Below are 19,650 nucleotides of genomic sequence, written 5' to 3'. Positions count from 1 at the left end.
TAACATGCTTTTTAAACGAAATTGTTTAAACCATAGTGGGTATATTGTATACAAAATGTATAAAAATTCCATAGGTTATTTTATACACGAATTATATCACTTAAAGTATGAGTCTCCCATGGTCAAATAGTTTAGTCTATGGGACGTCTGACTCGAAGTCTAAGCCAGGTATAGACCAATTTGTAGCAAGTTAAACACATTAGATGCCAGATGGCACTAAGTACCCAACCTTCTGCAGTCCGCACAGTGCCAAAATGCTGCGGTTTATAACTTCCAAAGTCGTGACGTCACCAGTTCTAGATACCGGTTATCATTCAAATCCAAAATATGCCTTTAATTTTTGGGACTTTGGGATTTTTACAGTTGTATTATGGTGCAATTACATTATATTTGCAATTACATTCTTTATTATAATACATCTTGTGGATATAACAGGTTAGAAGTTTAAAAGTGTCTAGTAGATACTTAGAAACTGACACACGACTCAGAAGGTATATGAATCTGCATGTAAACATCCCAATTTGCGCACCATTTGGGACACCCAAGTAATTCCATATGGGGAAAACAAACCGGCCTGCAAATTGATAGGCTCCATTTGGAGATGAAACAGGCGGATCGAGTGTTCATTGGTCAACAAATAACTTATTTGCATGAGCAACTGTTTAAATACAATGGGGATCGAAATAGTGACAGCAATAGGGACACAAAGACGACGGTGTTTATAAAATAGAGCTTGTGGACGCCTAAACGGTGACTTTAGTCCACATTGTTTTCGCTTTACTCCTTAGGATTATCGTTCTTAGATAACAGACATGATTTTATGGAAAATGTGTACACAGATTGTTTGTGTGCTGGTTTTTATTTGGCTGCGTACTACTCATTGTACAACTACGAAATACTACAGTTACGAAGAGGACGCTCCCGGCACCGAAATTGGAAACCTATCAAAGGATTTGAAGATCGAACTGGGACAGAACTCGCAGACAAGTTTCCGCTTCATGCAGAAGACAAATTTTTCCCATGTCCACCTGAGACAGATCGACGGACTTCTTACGGTCGGGGAAAATATTGACCGGGAAGAGCTTTGCCCCAAGTCGCTGGAGTGCTTGGTCGCCTTTGATATTGTCACCTTTTCCAAGGAGAGGTTCCAGTTGATTCACGTAGAGATCGAAGTGATGGATATAAACGACAATTCGCCACGTTTTCCGTCGAACGAATCTTATCTGGAGATTTCAGAAAATGTGGCCGTGGGTACGAGGTTCCCGCTGGACGTCGCGGTCGACCAGGACGTCGGCATTAACTACATTCAAAGCTACCAGATCTCCTTCAGCAGCCACTTCGGCGTTGAAGTGCGAGAAGAGGAGGACGGACTAAAGTATGCCGAACTCATTTTGTTGAAAGAACTGGACAGGGAAGCGGACGATTTCTATACAATTGAACTGACAGCTGTGGATGGTGGGAAACCACCCAGGACAGGATCAATGACTGTTATTGTAAAAGTGCTGGACTTCAATGACAACAGTCCGACCTTCGAGCACAGTTCTCTCAAAGTGGAGCTTAATGAGGACGAGCCCCTGGGCTTCCTTCTGCTTAAGGTGCACGCTTCTGACCCCGATGCCGGGATTAATGGCCAAGTAGTGTACGGTTTTGCCGAAGAGACGTCAGATGAGATACGCCGTGTATTTCAGATCGACTCCTTTTCAGGTTCCCTGACTTTAAACGCCGCCGTCGATTACGAAAACAGGAAGTTATACGAGCTAAATATCCAGGCTTATGATTTAGGGTTGAACTCGGTGCCTTCAACTTGCAGAGTCACAGTAGAGATAATCGATGTCAATGACAACGTTCCAGAGATCAGCATCAAACCCATGACTTCTATGAGCGAAGGAGTGGCCTATATCACAGAAGCAGCTGCAGAGGAAAGTTTCGTGGCTCTGATCAGCGCCTCAGACAGAGATGCAGGTCCCAACGGCTATGTGCGCATCAGCCTGCATGGGCACGATCACTTCAAACTCCAGCAGGCCTATGGTGACACCTTCATGATCGTAACCACCACGGCTCTGGACAGGGAGAGACTTCCTGAGTACAACCTGACGGTGGTTGCAGAGGACTTTGGTTCTCCTCCTTTCAAAACACTGAAGCAATACACCATCAGAGTGAGCGACGAAAACGACAACCCTCCTTTATTCAGCAAGCCGGTCTATGAACTTGCAGTCATGGAAAATAACGTTCCTGGCTCATACATTGCCACGGTTGTGGCCCGTGATCCAGATCTGGGCGACAACAGCAAAGTTACTTACAAACTTCTAGACGGGGAAGTGACCGGGGGGGCACCGCTCTCCGCGTGTGTTACGGTGGACCCGCTTTCGGGCTCCCTCTATAGTGCACGGTCTTTTGATTACGAAGCTGTAAAACAGATTGAAGTCAAAATCGAGGCAAGTGACAGTGGGTTTCCCCAGCTCTCCAGCACTGCCTTGATTGAAATCAAAATCGTAGATCAAAACGACAACTCCCCGTATATCACCTACCCCGTTCTGCAGAACGATTCTGCGGACGTCCCCATACCGGTCAATGCGCCATCGGGATACGTCGCGCTTCGGGTTAAGGCCAGAGATGCAGACGAAGGGTTCAATGGCAAGCTCTCCTTCCGACTTATAGAAGACGATCAGATCCTGTTCACGATGCACAGAGATACCGGAGAAATTGCATTGAAACATGGCTTGTCGTTTCTTTGCGGGGACGTGTTGCAGATCAAGATCGCAGTCAGCGACAACGGGAGGCCCCCCAGGTCCTGCAAAGCCACGATCCGCTTCGTGGTCGCCGAAATGCAGCTCGCTGACGAGCGAAGTGTGCTTGTCATGGAGTCTACCCAAGACGCATGGTATAACATGGAGGCCTCGCAGGTTGTGATTATTATGCTTGGCGGAGGTTGCGTCTTGCTGATCATAGCAATCGCGACAGTCGCCCTTTCGTGCAAACGCAACCCAAGAGACAGGGAGTGTGATGGCAAGAGAATTGCCCAAGGACACTTTGAAAAGCAGCTGCTTCCGACACACAGCGATGAGGATCCTGACATTTATCAAGGTCCTAAAGCGCTAGTCAGTGGCCAAAATGCTTCTCTACAGCGTGACTCCTTCCACTTTTATCGGGAGACCGGGAATGATCCTTCTAATAAGGTAGGACTAAATGAATTCAGTCTAAGTGGAACTGTATACTGTGTTGTGTTAGGCCTGCTTGCTATAACAAATCTATTATTTGCAGGGTTTCCCTGCGATCAGCACGAAGCGTTTTGAACCAGCGTCTTTGTGGCAGGGGGATAAAGACAGCCTGCAGATTAGGTGGGTGGTGGTCACGTGACACATACAATGGGTTGACTATTTTGCTTTGCGTCTAAAAAGTCCCACTATAAATACCTCTCTTGTTCACTTAAGTTGTAAAGTCCGTTTCAGCAAACCACGGTAACTTTCCTTATAAACCGTGACGTTCTGCTCTGCACGACTTGTCCTTTCCGGTTGTGACGTCCCTTTACAATATGCCTGTCGCAGAGAGCTGCTGGTTGCTTGTCCAAATGGAATTCACTGCATGAATGGATCTTAGTTCCACAAATGTTGTTGAATATTTAAAACATGTTAAAAAAAAAAAGCCTAACTCATGTTGACAAGTCAACTAGGACTCACCACAGGGAAAGAAAACATTACACGTTTAAAATAAATTTGCATTTATAAACACATGTAAATCTGAGCTGTGCATAAGTAACGGTTTTGCCCTGGGTGAAGACTTGTTTTGCTTTCGTCTATATAGGTCGCAGACAATTTTTGCCTAGAGGCAGATGGTAATATTTCTGACAGCATAAGTCAATAATCTGATAGCTAATGTGATGCATCAGAGTGGAGCTTAATTGATGTTGCTGTGCTAACAGTGGCACCGAGCAAATGAGTGTAAAGGACAGCGGCAAAGGTGACAGCGACTTCAATGACAGCGACTCTGACATCAGCGGCTTTGGATGCAAGAGAACTAGCAGCATGATGGGAACCCGGGAAACTGGTAGGCTTTGGATTCAGGTTTTTAGCTAGCAGCTGTTATTCACTTTTTAAACACTTTGTAATTAGCTCAGCATTTGCATTAAATGTGTATAAGAATACAATTAGATATGTATATAAAAACAGAAATAAACGTGTCTAATACGAAATACCATTATACTGTAACCAGGGAGAAAAGCTTTATGAATTTCTTCTGTTTGCTTACAGCCACGCCCCCCCCCCCCCCCCCGCTGGATGGCCACCAGCTGGACCAGCTCGGTTGACTCAAAATCTTTTGTTTCCTTTCAGGTTCCTTTCACTCTGCCAGCACCCTTAGTTCGGATCAGCAGAACAGATACAATGCTGTGCCGACCCATTTAACGGTGGCCTGCAGAACCACGTACGCAGTAGCGTTCTCCCAGATGCCCGTCCGTGCCAGTCCCCACGCCAGCGCTGCTCTCTGCAGAGGCTCGGGCTACGGTCCGGGCATCTCCCAGCCCAGGGTGCCGCTGCAGACTTTCTCCAGGTCTGCCACAATGCCGCCAGGCTTCAACCAGCATGGGCACCAGGCAGAGACCCAGCCTGGTGAACAGCAGCGGCAGAACCGGGCCCCACCCTCTCCAGTGCGGTCAGAAGTGGCCACTTCACTGTGACAGTGGGGAGCTCGCTTGCAGAGGCTGACAAGTTCTAGTAGTGGATTCAGCGGCACTGATGTACAGTGAAATGAACGCATGTTCTGATGCAGAAAGTCTCACTGCATGACAGGCAGCATTGCTTTTATAATAAGGAATCGAAAGGAAATACCTTTAGCTGTCTGATCACTGAGTTCCATTAGTAATAAAAATTACATTAACTTGTGTTTTCAGTTTGTTTGCCAAATACCTTGTTATTTTTATGTCTATGGCAGGAAATTGTATATAAACATATAAATATTTATTTAAACTGTATTATAGTGTATATAAATATTAAAATGTATATGCTGTGCTGCACTCTGTTACGCTGTGATGCATTTTTCCATTCCTGTTTCAAAGCTACATGCTGTTACCTGCCGTTAGCGATAACTTGACTGGGAAATTCTTATGAAGCAGCAGCACGCAATTCTGTATCATGTCAATTTCCTGGAAATGCGTGTTTGCATTTTACGCATTACATTAGCATGGGTGATACACAGCCAGTCACATGTGACTGCTGGAGATATGACATTCTAGATGGGAAATTCCAATTGGAAACATAACATTGTTGTGCAGTTGGAATGATGTTAAAGTGCCATTATCTTTCTTTGAGTCAAAATCATGTTAAATACTTGACCTCAATCTAACCCTGAACTGCCCCCCATTCCTTAGGTACCACACATCCCTGTGTATATGTGCATGCAACCAAACCAACGAATCGGATTTCAAATTCTAAAACTGTGGGGAAAAAAAGCCATTGGTGAATATGATTGGCTGTTGTCTTTGCCAAACTGGCTGATTAGTGGCACCTTTGTGCTAAACATGAACCAAAAGCCCCAGCGACAGCTTCTCTCTCAGGGAGCACAAGGTGAGAGGGCCAACCAGGCACTTGCACTGAAAATACATGTGAAAAATCGAATGAATGAATGAATTAAACAAGTAAATACATTTACGAGAAATCATCATTACATATTGATATGACTAACACAAGCATCTTCATATATAACTTTACAATATAAATTAAATTTTATTGAACTTATGTTCAAACAGTATTTTTATCTGACCAATAGAGGGTGCAATTGCATAACCCTAAAAACTGAACTTGAAGTATAATTACCTTTTCTCTCAATATTAAACTTGAAAAATTGTCATTTAAAGCCCTCACAAAGTACTGGGCTCCTTCAGTCTAAACAGTGTACAGTACAATAATCTGCCTGCAATCCTCTAGCAAAAATAGGTCAAGAACTTAATTACTTTGACTCATCCCAGCAGAGTAATACCATTAATTCAGAACATGAGGAACCAGCCAAAACAAATACAAGTTGCATCTCCTCGGCAACAGATGGCAAAGCTTATAAATCATGTTTATGCTCCAATGAGTACTTTAATCAAAGCTATCAGATCATTGCAACTAGCAACTTAAGGCCCAATCGCAGACAGCATCCGCTGTCATTGGCAATAACATCTTAAACAGACTGTATCCGCTTCCTGTTTGCTGAATCTACCTGGAGCTGAAGCCTTTATTTTAGGGGATGCTTTTTTTTGTTGTTTTTACATAAGCCTGGCTTTGTCCCCACAGCAAAGGCGGCACACGTGACAGCATGAGAGCACGAGGGACGTGATCCCACAGTGTCGCCTCCGCGCGATTTCCGATGCCACTGCTGTCAGAGCAGGCCGAGCTTCAGGGAATACTTAACCATCTGGGGGAGCCTGACAAACGAATATAACGTGTAAATAACACACGACAACTATATTTAAAGACAGTGAATAGAGATGCTGATCCCAGTCTGAACGCTGCCCTCATTTTCTATTTGAGTTGCAGCTTAATGATAGATCAAATTAGAAATTGGCAATACCAGTTTATAATACTTAAAATTTACATACTTCAATCTTAAGCTATATTACATTAAGGAATTCTAAGGAAATTCTATGAAAGGCATTATAGGTTTTTGTGTTCAAAACTCATGATGTACACATCTGTGAGTGTAACAGAGGCAAAATGAGGGACCCCATGTCCGCCTGCCGTCCTGACAAATCTGTGAGTGTAACAGAGGCAAAGTGAGGGACCCCGTGTCCGCCTGCCGTCCTGACGCATCTGTGAGTGTAACAGAGGCAAAGTGAGGGACCCCGTGTCCGCCTGCCGTCCTGACGCATCTGTGAGTGTAACAGAGGCAAAGTGAGGGACCCTGTGTCCGCCTGCCGTCCTGACGCATCTGTGAGTGTAACAGAGGCAAAGTGAGGGACCCCGTGTCCGCCTGCCGTCCTGAGGCATCTGTGAGTGTAACAGAGGCAAAGTGAGGGACCCCGTGTCCGCCTGCCGTCCTGAGGCATCTGTGAGTGTAACAGAGGCAAAGTGAGGGACCCCGTGTCCGCCTGCCGTCCTGAGGCATCTGTGAGTGTAACAGAGGCAAAGTGAGGGACCCCGTGTCCGCCTGCCGTCCTGACGCATCTGTGAGTGTAACAGAGGCAAAGTGAGGGACCCCATGTCCGCCTGCTGTCCTGACGCATCGGTGAGTGTAACAGAGGCAAAGTGAGGGACCCTGTGTCCGCCTGCTGTCCTGGGTACAACTTCTTTTCTTTCGCTCTTGGGTTACCAACATTTCCCACGCCTTTGTTCAGGCGCCGAGCCCGCAGAAGCCTTGAATGCTTGTTAAATGTTACTTTTTCTGTGTATTAATGTTGCTTTAATATTAGTTCAGCATGAGCATCCTTGTCAAGCTCACAAAGAAAATAACTAAAAGTATATTTTTAAATATAGACACACACATGACAAATGGTATCTGCTTCTAGTGTTACTTTAAACAAAGGAGGAATTGGACTGTTATTGAGAGCAGACATTATTAGAATGTCTGTGTATTTCATCTCTGTTTGGTGACTGAACGGCTTTTCAGTATTTGTCAAACCAGAGAGCTGGTCAATTTCCATAAAGGTTATTCATTTGCTCCTGTCTGAATGGGCGATTGAGTTATATTAGTGTTTTGACCTACATTAGGTTAACAACATCAATAGAATATTGGAAATATTGTCGACTTTAATCAAAATTTCATAGGCTGGTTGACTGAACATTGGCAAGTCTGTGTCCTAATTTCTGACTCAATCAATGCCCCAGGTCATGGTTTCTGACAGATGATTCAGCAGAATCTATCAGAAAAAAAACTATAGAAACGATGTCTCCATTTGTTGCTTCAAATGCTCTGTCCATTAACACTGGTGCATTTCTGCCTTTTCATGGAGTTAGAGCTCCAGAGGCAGAGATCACTGTCGCCTACATGAAGGTTCTCTGGAAACCAGGATTCCATCTCAGTTTTGCTCACATCACGGTCAGATTGCTTATAGAATTTCCTAGGAACAGGCTCATGTAGGACAGTCTCAGGCTTCTTCAGGACACACATACATGCATGCATACTGGTACAGTCTCCTTGCGGTGGTCTCACACATACATGCATGCATACTGGTACAGTCTCCTTGCAGTGGTCTCACACATACATGCCTATAGATAATGACTATCTGAGGTGTCATTTGGGTAAATCAACAGGCCTCATTTCAGAATCTCACCCAGGAATGTCGGATTTTCAGCTTTAACACATTTAATTTTAACAAGCAGAACAATGGCACCATTCAACTGAAACACAATGTCACAGCTCACTAGCACTTGAAATCCCAGTAACATATGCTATAAACTACACTGTCATAGCTTACAGAAGAATCTGGTCAGTGTATCCAACAAAATTGACAATCCAGAATTTTACATTCGATAATCTTATCATACACTGCATTTGTGTAGCAGTTGCCAAAGAATACCATCTAATAATGCTTTAATATGTCAAAAATGTTTGCTTTATTACCATCCTTTTCTTCGGGTAGCAAACTATCCTTTTATTAATGTTCAAATTTCATATGATAATGATTTATCCTGAAATCCAGATTCATTTTGCATTTTCACTGGACTGTTTCACTGGCCTGTGAACGTGCCACTTACCTGTCCTCCCTTCGCTCACCAGTCACGTGGACGTTGCCATGACAAACTCATTTTAGAAGATACTGTTGACAGTATAAATACACATGGTTATGCATCAATTTTCTGCAGCTGCTTGTTCAATAAGAGATCAGGATGTAAATGCAGGTTGAATAAAGAGGCCAGACACAATACTGGCAGGCACGCTGTATCCTCTTTCGGGCTTTGTGTCACGAAACACGTGTTCTTTTACCGCCATCTAATGGTGAGAAACTAAATGTCACGTTACGGGCAGCGCATCGTAACATCATCCGGAAAAGTTACGGCTTTCCTGTTTTTCTCTTCTTGTTTACTCTGGCTGTTACAGACCTTTTGTTTCTTCTCGAGTTTTCAGCTCCGTCTTCCACATTAAGGAAAGATCATGCAGAGTATTTCTTCACATATGATGGTTTTATTCTCTCTTTGTTCCTTTGCTTTTACATTCAGTTCCAACACCCACCGCCTCACCTCAGAAACTCTCACACAAACTCAACTAAAACGATACTTAAATCAGAACATTTTGCATACAATACACACGAAGACGATAAACCGTATATGGAAACATGTCATTTTAGTACATTACACGTCACAATTTTAATAATATGAACAGATAATACTTTATAGCAGACAAGAGCACATAATTTAACACCTGTTTCAGCTGACTAAATCAAAGTTGGCGTTTACATTGATTGCATTTGCTTTCCGATTAACAAAAATATATTACGGCACAACTATACTGAACAAAAATATAAACGCAACACTCTTGTTTCTGCTCCCATTTTTCATGAGATGGACTTAAAGACCTACAATTCATTCCAGATACACAATATTACCATTTCTCTCAAACATTCCTCACAAATCAGTCTAAATGTGTGATAGTGAGCACTTCTGCTTTGCTGAGATAATCCATCCCACCTCACAGGTGTGCCACATCAAGATGCTGATCTGACATCATGGGTAGTGCACAGGTGTACCTTATACTGCCCACAATAAAAGGCCACCCTGGAATGTGCAGTTTTTTGCTTTATTGGGGGTCTGGGGACTCAGAACCGGTCAGTATCTGGTGTGACCACCATTTGCCTCATGCAATGCAACACATCTTCTTCGCATAGAGTTTATCAGATTGTCAATTGTGGCCTGTGGAATGTTGGTCCACTCCTCTTCAATGGCTGTGCGAAGTTGTTGGATATTAGTGGGAACTGGTACACGCTGTCGTATACGCCGGTCAAGCACATCCCAAACATGCTCAACGGGTGACATGTCCGGTGAGTATGCTGGCCATGCAAGAACTGGGACATTTTCGGCTTCCAAGAACTGTGTACAGATCCTTGCAACATGGGGCCGTGCATTATCTGTCTGAGTGGCTGGTCTCAGACGATCTTGGAGGTGAACCTGCTGGATGTGGAGGTCCTGGGCTGGTGTGGTTACACGTGGTCTGCGGTTGTGAGGCCGGTTGGATGTACTGCCATATTCTCTGAAACGCCTTTGGAGACGGCTTATGGTTGAGAAATGAACATTCAATGCACGAGCAACAGATCTGGTTGACATTCCTGCTGTCAGCATGCCAATTGCACGCTCCCTCAATGCTTGTGGCATCTGTGGCATTTTGCTGTGAGACAAAACTGCACATTCCAGGGTGGCCTTTTATTGTGGGCAGTATAAGGTACACCTGTGCACTACCCATGATGTCAGATCAGCATCTTGATGTGGCACACCTGTGAGGTGGGATGGATTATCTCAGCAAAGCAGAAGTGCTCACTATCACACATATAGACTGATTTGTGAGAAATGTTTGAGAGAAATGGTAATATTGTGTATCTGGAATGAAATGTAGATCTTTAAGTCCATCTCATGAAAAATGGGAGCAAAAACAAAAGTGTTGCGTTTATATTTTTGTTCAGTGTATGTCATCTACATAGCAGTAAATAATATTGAAGTATATAGGTTTTCGATTGAAGTCACATATTTTTATAACATTTAATCTCCCCTTGTTGGAACGAAAAGAATGGAACGTACATCAGAATATCCAACATCAAATTTCTTTCACGTTGTGGGGACATTTGGTTATATAACCAAATGTCCCCACCAACACACAGAATATAAGATTTATTGAAAAGTGAAAAACTTCTGTGGTTGTTGCCAGACTTATGATGGGGTATTTAAAACATTTAGGTGTTCTGCTTTTACAAATATGGTTGCCATGGCAACAAACATACACAGTATGAAATGGTTTATAATGAGGACAGACTGCCCATGCTTTGTAGATTAAGCTCCCAATTACTGGGGTTCTTGCAAATCAATGTTAATTAATTGAGTTGACTTTTATGGGCTCAGTGATTATCGGCTGATTTACTTTTAAGCTTCCTCTGAAGACCCTAAAATTCTCCAAACCAATATAAGCGATTTCAGATAAGTATAGATTGTCCAGGTCCCCTTTTCCAGTGTTAATTTTCTATCTTAAATGTCCTAAGAGATGTGAATTCTTTAACTTAATACACTGTATTGCTGCTTTTATTGATTCTAGCAGTAGCAGCCATGTGTCAGTTTTGTGTATATCAAAAAATAGGGTTTTTGCTCCCTCCCAGGTCCCAGTCAGTCCATGTTTTTGCTCCCTCCCAGGTCCCAGTCAGTCCATGTCTGTCCTCGAGTATAGCTTATCAGCTGTGCTTTCTGTGTTATGGGTAAACTGTCTCTTGCCTTCTCTGCATTCAGACATGTGGAACTACGAAACAGTGCATACCTATTTATTAAAATGTGTGCTCACTTACATTGCGCGGAGAATTAGTTACCATAAATGTTCCACATGAACTTGGTGAGTTTTGCCGTCCGTCTGTTATTGGCAGACCCTACAGCAGTGTCACACGCTGCTTGGGGATCCTTCTTAGGCACCAGTTGCCTGGTATTTCTAGAGATTCTCAGCAGGATTGAAGCCAATGCTGCCTCACACTCTTATTGTTAAGCCACTCCCAGCTTTGGCGGCTGCATTTGGATGGTTTTCCTGAGAAGAGGAGAAGTTTAAAACTTGGTTGAAAAGAAAGTTTCATCATAAATGAACTTTGCGGTTAAGTTTAAGTGGAGGAGGTTTAGGTGAAAGTACAGTATACTTTTTTTTTAAACAAATTTTACTTGGTACATTATTTCTTAATTTTTGAAAAAATATACATATTTAATTTTAAGTAAATTTGCAATGGTTTCTTGTATTGTTACACTGTAGTATTGTGTCAATACATCTGCAAGGACCTATATACAAATATACACATATATATATACACACAGATACATATATACACATATACACACACACACACACACACACACACACACACACACACATATATATATATATATATATATATATATATACATATATATAAAATAGACAGATTTATTAGCATGAATGACTGAATTCAGTGTAATTCATGTGCAAAATTAATAATCAAGTTAGAAATCTGTCCTCACAAGTATTGCATTATTATGGTATATGTTTGTGATACGTAGATTCTGTGTAAAAAATAACACAGGATTTAAACATTGCGCTTCATATTCTGGTTGGCGGACCTTTAAAAGAAAGAAAGATTAATGGTCTTTACTCGAAAATAATTATGCCATCGTGTCACCGCCTACAATATTTTCAGTATGTAAATCCGGCAGTTTAGTTGTTTTTATAAACACCAGGGGGCGATAAAGTCTTTTGTAAGGCTTCCACATTGTCATTGGTGCATACTGTGAAAAACAACGTAATGTAAGCTCTACAAAATGGTAAATGCAATCCACTTTATATGAATGAGGCTTCAAAGATACACACAAATTCAGAGAGGTGCGGATGCCCTGTTCTTTACATGTAATTATGTTTTTACATCAAGCAAGACTGACTTATTTTTGGTTCAACTAAATCATTGTTGAAAAGCCTGTTCTCTAAACCTGAACTGCACTCCTCTTTGCTGTCTGACAACCTGCGAACACAACTCTCCTAGACCTCTGTTCAATGACGAGCAGGAGGTGTTAAACAGTAGTGGACTATTAATTTAAATACAGGAAATCACCGGAGTGGTCTAGCTTGTAGTCTAGAATTCAGTGCTTAACCCCAGTTGATTTAGTAAAGAAGGTTTATCAGTAGTTGTATTTAACATTGGAACATCGTTTGGCTAAAATCCTGTTTAGCAAGTAGCCAGAATGAGCAGACATACATTTCTGGAAAGAAACACTTTACAGAATAAGCAAACAGTCACTCTTTGGGATGAACAGGAACTGCTCATTAACCCGCTTTGAACATCTGAAGATCCTGCAATGGGGGGAGCCTTCTACAGCTGCTTTTGTTCATTCATCTGAGCAAAGAGCTGATTCTTCCTACTGGGCCTCAGGAAGCTTGCTGACACCTGGGCACAGCAGCAGGTGATGCATGACAGCCTGGCATTCGACCCTGATGACTTAGTCACTGGAATGAGAAGCTTCCCCTTACACAATGGCCCATTTGTCTTGGCTCTGCGGTATCTGTGTCCTATTACTTTCCATGTCCAGAGAAGTGTGAGCTTGATTGGGTTTCCTTGTGTCGTTCCAGCTAGTGTTTAGGCATGCAGGGAGGGGGTCTCCGTCGCGTCAGGTCAGACCATCCCTCTATTTCACCTCCTTGTTTATCTGTGGTGACAGAGGTCATGTTGTGCTGACATGACATCATACTCCAGTTTGTAGGCTGTCCTGACAGCACAGCTGCCTCTGTAACTGTCAGCAGCAAATCATTTTCTTCATCCCTAGACGGGATCCAAGAGGTGTTTCTGCAGCTTAAATTATTACTGCCGGTGGGAGAGGAAGCGGGAAGGTGCCCTCTGATGAGGGCTACGACTGGTGCAGGGTCTGATTTAACGGTGCTAAGACAGAACGATGTAACCCCAGAGAGGTGCTCCGCTGCCTTACGCACAAACCCGTCTCAGTCTCTGCTCCTCTCATTAATGTGACACCCAGCTACTTTCCAAACATATCAAAGTTCCAAAAATCCATAGGAATCTTTGCTCTACTGCGGAAATCATTTTAGCTGCAAGGCCTTTTTTGAAAGCCAGTGGTGACGTTTGGTCACATTTTGGTCGATTTCCTGTGAGGAACTTGCCTCAGTGGTGAACATATTTTGCTGATATCCTTGTTTCTCAGCACTTGGTCTGCTTGTGAGAATTGTCTGACCCTGAACTGATATTTGTCTGTGCCCAGGTTTAGACGGTCATCTCCGATTCTGCCAAAGAATCAGACGTCTATTCATTCTGTCATCAGCAATGATGTAAGAGATTTCTGAGCAAAATGATTCCATCAGGCAAGATATTCTGCCAAGATCCAAGCAAATCAACCACCTCACTGGCATGACAATGGAAAAACACAGGGTTCTCAAACTCAGGGGTCTCGCACGAAAGCCTTGAAGCACAGAATTCTTCAAATTTGATGAGACCATGCCTGCAGGTCCTTATAAGTAACATTAAGGAAGTCTTGACTTAAATTGGTTTAGACCAATGGAGAAAAAAAAGTACCCATCTTAAGGAAAGCAAGAGGCTCTTTGATATGGCTATATCAAAAGCAAGCTTATTGGAAGCAGTGGTGAGCTTTTCAGCTCCCAGCAGTCTCTGGAGAGTGGCAGGCATTGCAGGCAGAAAATAATCTTTACCTGCAAGCAGGTTAGTTTTGAGGAACGGTTTGTGTTGAACTGAGGTCAAGAAGATTTCTCATGTATTATCACATGGGAACAGCAAATAGTTTGCCAATTTTTGCATGGTCTAGGGTGCGGGGATGAAAAGAAAAGAGGGCAGTGGGCAGGAGGTGGGAAATTCTGGAGGGACACACAGTAGACTTCCTGTTTGTAACATTTTGCCATTTTGTGGAGCGTCATTGTCTTTCTGCCATTTCGGACATTTTCTGCTAGAACAAGGCTTACAGCACATGATGTGTTGTGTTAACCTTCGGGACAAAGAGATCACTTCTGCAAAGGAGACTCTGCTTCTGATCACTCCTCACGTGTGCTATAAGAATGTTCCCGCTGCATCCATATGATAACTGGTGATTTCTTTTTTATGCTTTATTTCATAGCTAGAAGTGCCACACAAAGACCTTGGACGGAATCAGTAGGTGACAATTTCAAATGATGGAACTAAAACACAATTTATCCCCCCAAAGAAAAAAAATATGATGAAAATTTTAAGTTGTTTCTCTAATACTGTGAAGGACTGCAATAGACTGTGAGAGACCGTAACAAATTTTATGCAGTTGTCTGCAATTTTTTTACTTCTGCAGATGAGTAGATGAGTGTGTTGCTTTTTCAGCCAGCTGACACCATGAAGAATTTGAAGGCAGGAAAGCAAACTGGCCACAGGTGCTTGCCTCATAAGGTCTGTCTCTCTTAATACAAGACTCTGTCCTAAGTTGCAAGCTTTCCCTGCAGCACATCCAGAACTGCTACCCTGCTACTCCAGTTCTTAATTCCTCTAGGCATATTCAATTAAAATGGCCAAGCTTCTTATTCTTTCTGCTACGTGCCATCTGCTTTTTAGCACTTATAAATATCATTGTCTTTAAAAATAAATAAATACTGTTGCCAGGAGCGATTCTAGGATTTTTTTATGGTGGGCGGCATAAAACGGGCCATAATTCATACAGTGGCCAACATTATCATGGACCAATGACATTTTGATTTAGTGAGTGACCCAGGAGGGGGTACTCTGAGGGCCAATCAGCATTCAGCTAGGGCCGCCCCTGTATGCACCCCGGTTATTAGCTGACAAAGCGGAGAAGATGGTGTGAGCAGCTATAGCTATTTCTGGGAAATATGCATTACTGTAATTAATACGGCACAGTAAAGAAGAATAAAAACTGGATTTATAATGAACCTGCAATGAATATTTATGTGTGACAATTTCGCATGATGGAGTACAGGCCTTTAGGGGTAGCGGGGAAATACAGAGTTGATGCAGGAAGGTTAAAAGATATGCCCCAGTTTTATACATTTAATGATTTGAATTATGCTATCTGTGAGTTGCCAATTAGCATCATTTCTGGGTTTACAGTACAGATGACACTCTACAGCTGAAACCCAGTTCATCATGGTTAATTCTATTTGCATTGTAAGAGAAGATTTCAGACCCTGGGGTAATTTGGGGGAGGGGGGTGTAAGTGGGTGGGTGGAGCTTGAAATCACATCACGTACTAGTATATAAAACAAAAATTCAACAGCCTTTAAGAGAAAATGTAGTAAGACATACAGACATAATCCGACCTGCGCAGATGCGTGCCACTCACAGATGCGTGCCACTCACAGATGCGTGCCACTCACAGATGCTGCTAACCTGTCATTCTTGGGGAATAACAGCCGTTACATCTTGTGTCTCATCCCAGCAAAGTGTTTATGACCTGGATAAAATCACATGCCAACTGTGGCACAAAAAAAAACACATAAAACCTCCAGTCCTCATCCAGCTCTACTTCTTAGGCCTTGAATGATGCACTGTTATTTTACTTTTGCCAAATGATTGCTAATAAATTAAATGTGATTCCAAAACATTCTGTCTCTGGCCCAATGGGATCTAACTTGTTCTGAGCCGTAATCTTTATTATGGTATTATTTTATTTTAAGTCAGCCTTCATGCTGTATTTATCTTACTGTGTAACATAGTTGGGCTACACTTGTGTTCCTCTGTTTTAAAGCATATTTTCTTTGAAAAGACAAAACTGCAATTTATTGAGAAAAAAAAAAAATTGAAAAACTTTTGAATATTCATTTGAGTTCTAGCTACACTGTATTGCCAAAAGTATTGGGACAGCTGCCTTCACACACACACACACACACACACACAGAATAACTTTAATGACATCCCATTCGTAATACAGAGGCTTTAATATGGAGTTGGCCCACCCTTTGCAGCTATAACAGCTTCAACTCTTCTAGGAAGGCTGTGCACAAGCTTTAGGAATTTGTGACCAATCTTCCAGGAGAGCATTTGTGAGGTCAAGCACTGATGTTGGACGAGAAGGCCTGGCTCTCAGTTTCCGCTCCAATTCATCCCAAAGGTCTTCTATCAGGTTGAGGTCAGGGCTCTGTGCAGGCCAGTCAAGTTCCTCCACTCCAGACTCACTCATCCATGTCCTTATGGACCTTGCTTTGTGCACTGGTGCACAGTCATGTTGGAACAGGAAGGGGCCATCCCCAAACGGCTCCCACAAAGATGGGATCATGAAATTGTCCAAAATGGCTTTGAATGCTGCAGCATTAAGAATTCCTTTCACTGGAACTAAGGGGCCAAGCCCAACCCCTGAAAAAACAACCCCACACCATAATCCCACTTCCACCAAACTTCACACAGTGCAGTTAACTACTATTCTCCTAGCAACCACCCAGACTCTGCCTGACAGAGAAGCGTGATTCGTCACTCCAGAGAACATGTTTCCACTGCTCTATAGTCCAGTGGTGGCATGCTTTACACCACTGCATCTGACACTTTTCATTGCACTTGGTGACGTAAGGCTTGGCCATGGAAGCCTTTGCCATGAAGTTCTCTATGTATTGTGCTTCACCTAATCTGAAGGCCACATGAAGTTTGGAGGTCTGTAGCTATTGACTCTGCAGATAGTTGGTCACTTCACTGTGATCACTGTGCGCCTCAGCATGTGTTGTCCCCTCTCTGTGATTTTACGTAGTCTACCAGTTCGTGGCTGAGTTGCTGTCATTCCCAATTGCTTCTACTTTCTTACAATACCACTAACAATTGACTGTAGAATATTTAGTAGCAAGGAAATTTCACAATTGAACCTATTGCACAGGTGGAATCCCATCACGGTATCACACTTGAATTCACTGAGCTCCTGAGAGTGACCCATTCTTTCACATATGTTTGGAGAAGCAATCTGCAAGCCTAGGCGCTTGATTTTATACACCTGTGGCTAAAGAAGTGATTGGAACACCTGAGTTCAATGATTTGGAGGGATGTGCCAATACTTTGGGCAATATAATGTATATTTGAACCATAGCAAAGGGGTCATATTTATGAATCAGATTATTCTCTGAAATTTAAAATATAATTCATCTAATTTTTAGATCATTTTAAACAACGATCTTTTTCAAATTAATCAATGATTTAATTAACTTTTCTCCAGCTCTACTGCAATTTTATTTAATCAAGAAAAGATATTTTATATCAAATTTAAACTGGGCACAGAGCATGATTATAACAGATGTTACTTTTTGAAGATATCATTTTGTGGTTGTCAGAACATCCTGATTAATGACAGCCATGCAGAATATGGTTACTGTATCACACAAGTTCAATAAAAGCAGTGCAGTAAGCTTGATGTTCTAATAGATAAATTCTTATTAATTCATTCTACATATACAAGTTTTCTCTAAAGTGTTGCAGATGTCATAAAAATGTGGTATGCTTTGGACAGATTAATGATTCCTATCCTTTAATGGATAATTCTTAGATCATAATACATTAATTACCCAAAGCAGCAGACTTATGATGTGCACAGTTCAATTATATTTGTTAATACTGAGTCAGGTTTGGGGGGTAAGTACACACAGTCTATTGTCACATTTACATACCTGGAGGGGAAGGTAGGCCAAAAACAATAACAGCTCACTGAAGCATCCCATATTAACAGTGTGGCGTCATGGCAACAATTCAGTTATCAGTATGCGGTGCAATCATCTCCAGAAATTCTTGAAGACATAGTGCTATACAGAAGTTTATTTCTATACTCAGTACTTTCTATTTGAAAGTCAGCATGCATCCTTCAATCACTGATGCATAATGGGCACAAAGATTGCTTTGATTTAATCACTTAGAGGACTAATCTGATTTTTTTGTTTTTATATTTCCCCAACTTAAAAAGCACCATGGCCTCCACAACACAAATATAAATAAGATGTTTACAGGGGAAATGCTTCAGAATGTTTCTCTTTGTTTTCAGTGGTTGTCACTGCTGGTTTTGTGGCCTCTAGCCCTGTGATTCCTGGGTTATTCCTAAGAATACCAGGCCTGAGTGCTTCCTGTCTCCCACCCTATGATTCCTCGATTATTCCTAAGAATACCAGGCCTGAGTGCTTCCTGTCTCCCACCCTATGATTCCTCGATTATTCCTAAGAATACCAGGCCCGAGTGCTTCCTGTCTCCCACCCTATGATTCCTCGATTATTCCTAAGAATACCAGGCCCGAGTGCTTCCTGTCTCCCACCCTATGATTCCTCGATTATTCCTAAGAATACCAGGCCCGAGTGCTTCCTGTCTCCCACCCTATGATTCCTCGATTATTCCTAAGAATACCAGGCCCGAGTGCTTCCTGTCTCCCACCCTATGATTCCTGGATTATTCCTAAGAATACCAGGCCCGAGTGCTTCCTGTCTCCCACCCTATGATTCCTGGATTATTCCTAAGAATGCCCGGCCTGGGTGCTCATTGTCTCCTGCCCTGTGATTCCTAGGTTATTCTTAAGAAACTTGGCCCAGGTGCTCCATGTCTCCCACGCTATGATTCCTGGATTATTCATAAGAATTCCCAGCCTGGGTGCTCGCTGACTTCTGCACTGTGATTACTATGTTCTTCCCAAGAATACCCGGCCCTGTGCTTGCTGTGTCCCACCCTGTGTCCCACCCTGTGATTCCCAGGTTATTTCCAAGAATACCTGGCCTGAGTACTCATTGTCTCCTGTCCTGTGATTCCTAGGTTATTCTTAAAAACACTTTGCCCAGGTGCTCCATGTCTCCCACCCTATGATTCCTGGATTATTCCTAAGAATTCCCACCCTCTGATTCCCAGGTTATTTCCAAGAATATCTGGCCGCCGTGCTCGCTGTTTCCCGCCCTGTGATTCATAGGTTCTTCCTAAGAATATCTGGCCTGGGTGCTTGCTGTGTCCCACCCTTTGATTCCCAGGTTATTTCCAAGAATATCTGGCCTGCGTGCTCGCTGTCTCTTGCCTTGTGATTCATAGGTTCTTCCTAA

At 42.6% G+C, this 19,650-nt stretch overlaps 1 protein-coding gene across 1 annotated transcript; it reads left to right on the top strand.

Moving 5' to 3' along the window:
* Nucleotides 1-710: 710 nt before the first annotated feature.
* pcdh8 (protocadherin 8) lies at nucleotides 711-4,689 on the top strand. Its single transcript, XM_048978835.1, has 4 exons — nucleotides 711-3,176; nucleotides 3,262-3,338; nucleotides 3,920-4,044; nucleotides 4,329-4,689. Exons 1-4 carry the CDS (start codon nucleotides 813-815, stop codon nucleotides 4,670-4,672), a joined length of 2,910 nt encoding a protein of 969 aa, XP_048834792.1. The 5' UTR covers nucleotides 711-812; the 3' UTR covers nucleotides 4,673-4,689.
* Nucleotides 4,690-19,650: the final 14,961 nt, after the last annotated feature.

The sequence above is a fragment of the Brienomyrus brachyistius genome, chromosome 16 (genome assembly GCF_023856365.1).
Source record: "Brienomyrus brachyistius isolate T26 chromosome 16, BBRACH_0.4, whole genome shotgun sequence".
Classification (NCBI taxonomy): Eukaryota; Metazoa; Chordata; class Actinopteri; order Osteoglossiformes; family Mormyridae; genus Brienomyrus; species Brienomyrus brachyistius.
Note: the sequence above shows the minus strand (reverse complement) of the source record. Positions and strands in the feature narration are given on the sequence as shown.

Coding starts and splice junctions, on each gene's coding strand:
- pcdh8 (XM_048978835.1), top strand. CDS start 813: ATGATTTTATGGAAAATGTGTACACAGATTGTTTGTGTGCTGGTTTTT. Junction 3,339..3,919: donor AAAGACAGCCTGCAGATTAG/GTGGGTGGTGGT, acceptor CTGTGCTAACAG/TGGCACCGAGCAAATGAGTG. Junction 4,045..4,328: donor GATGGGAACCCGGGAAACTG/GTAGGCTTTGGA, acceptor GTTTCCTTTCAG/GTTCCTTTCACTCTGCCAGC.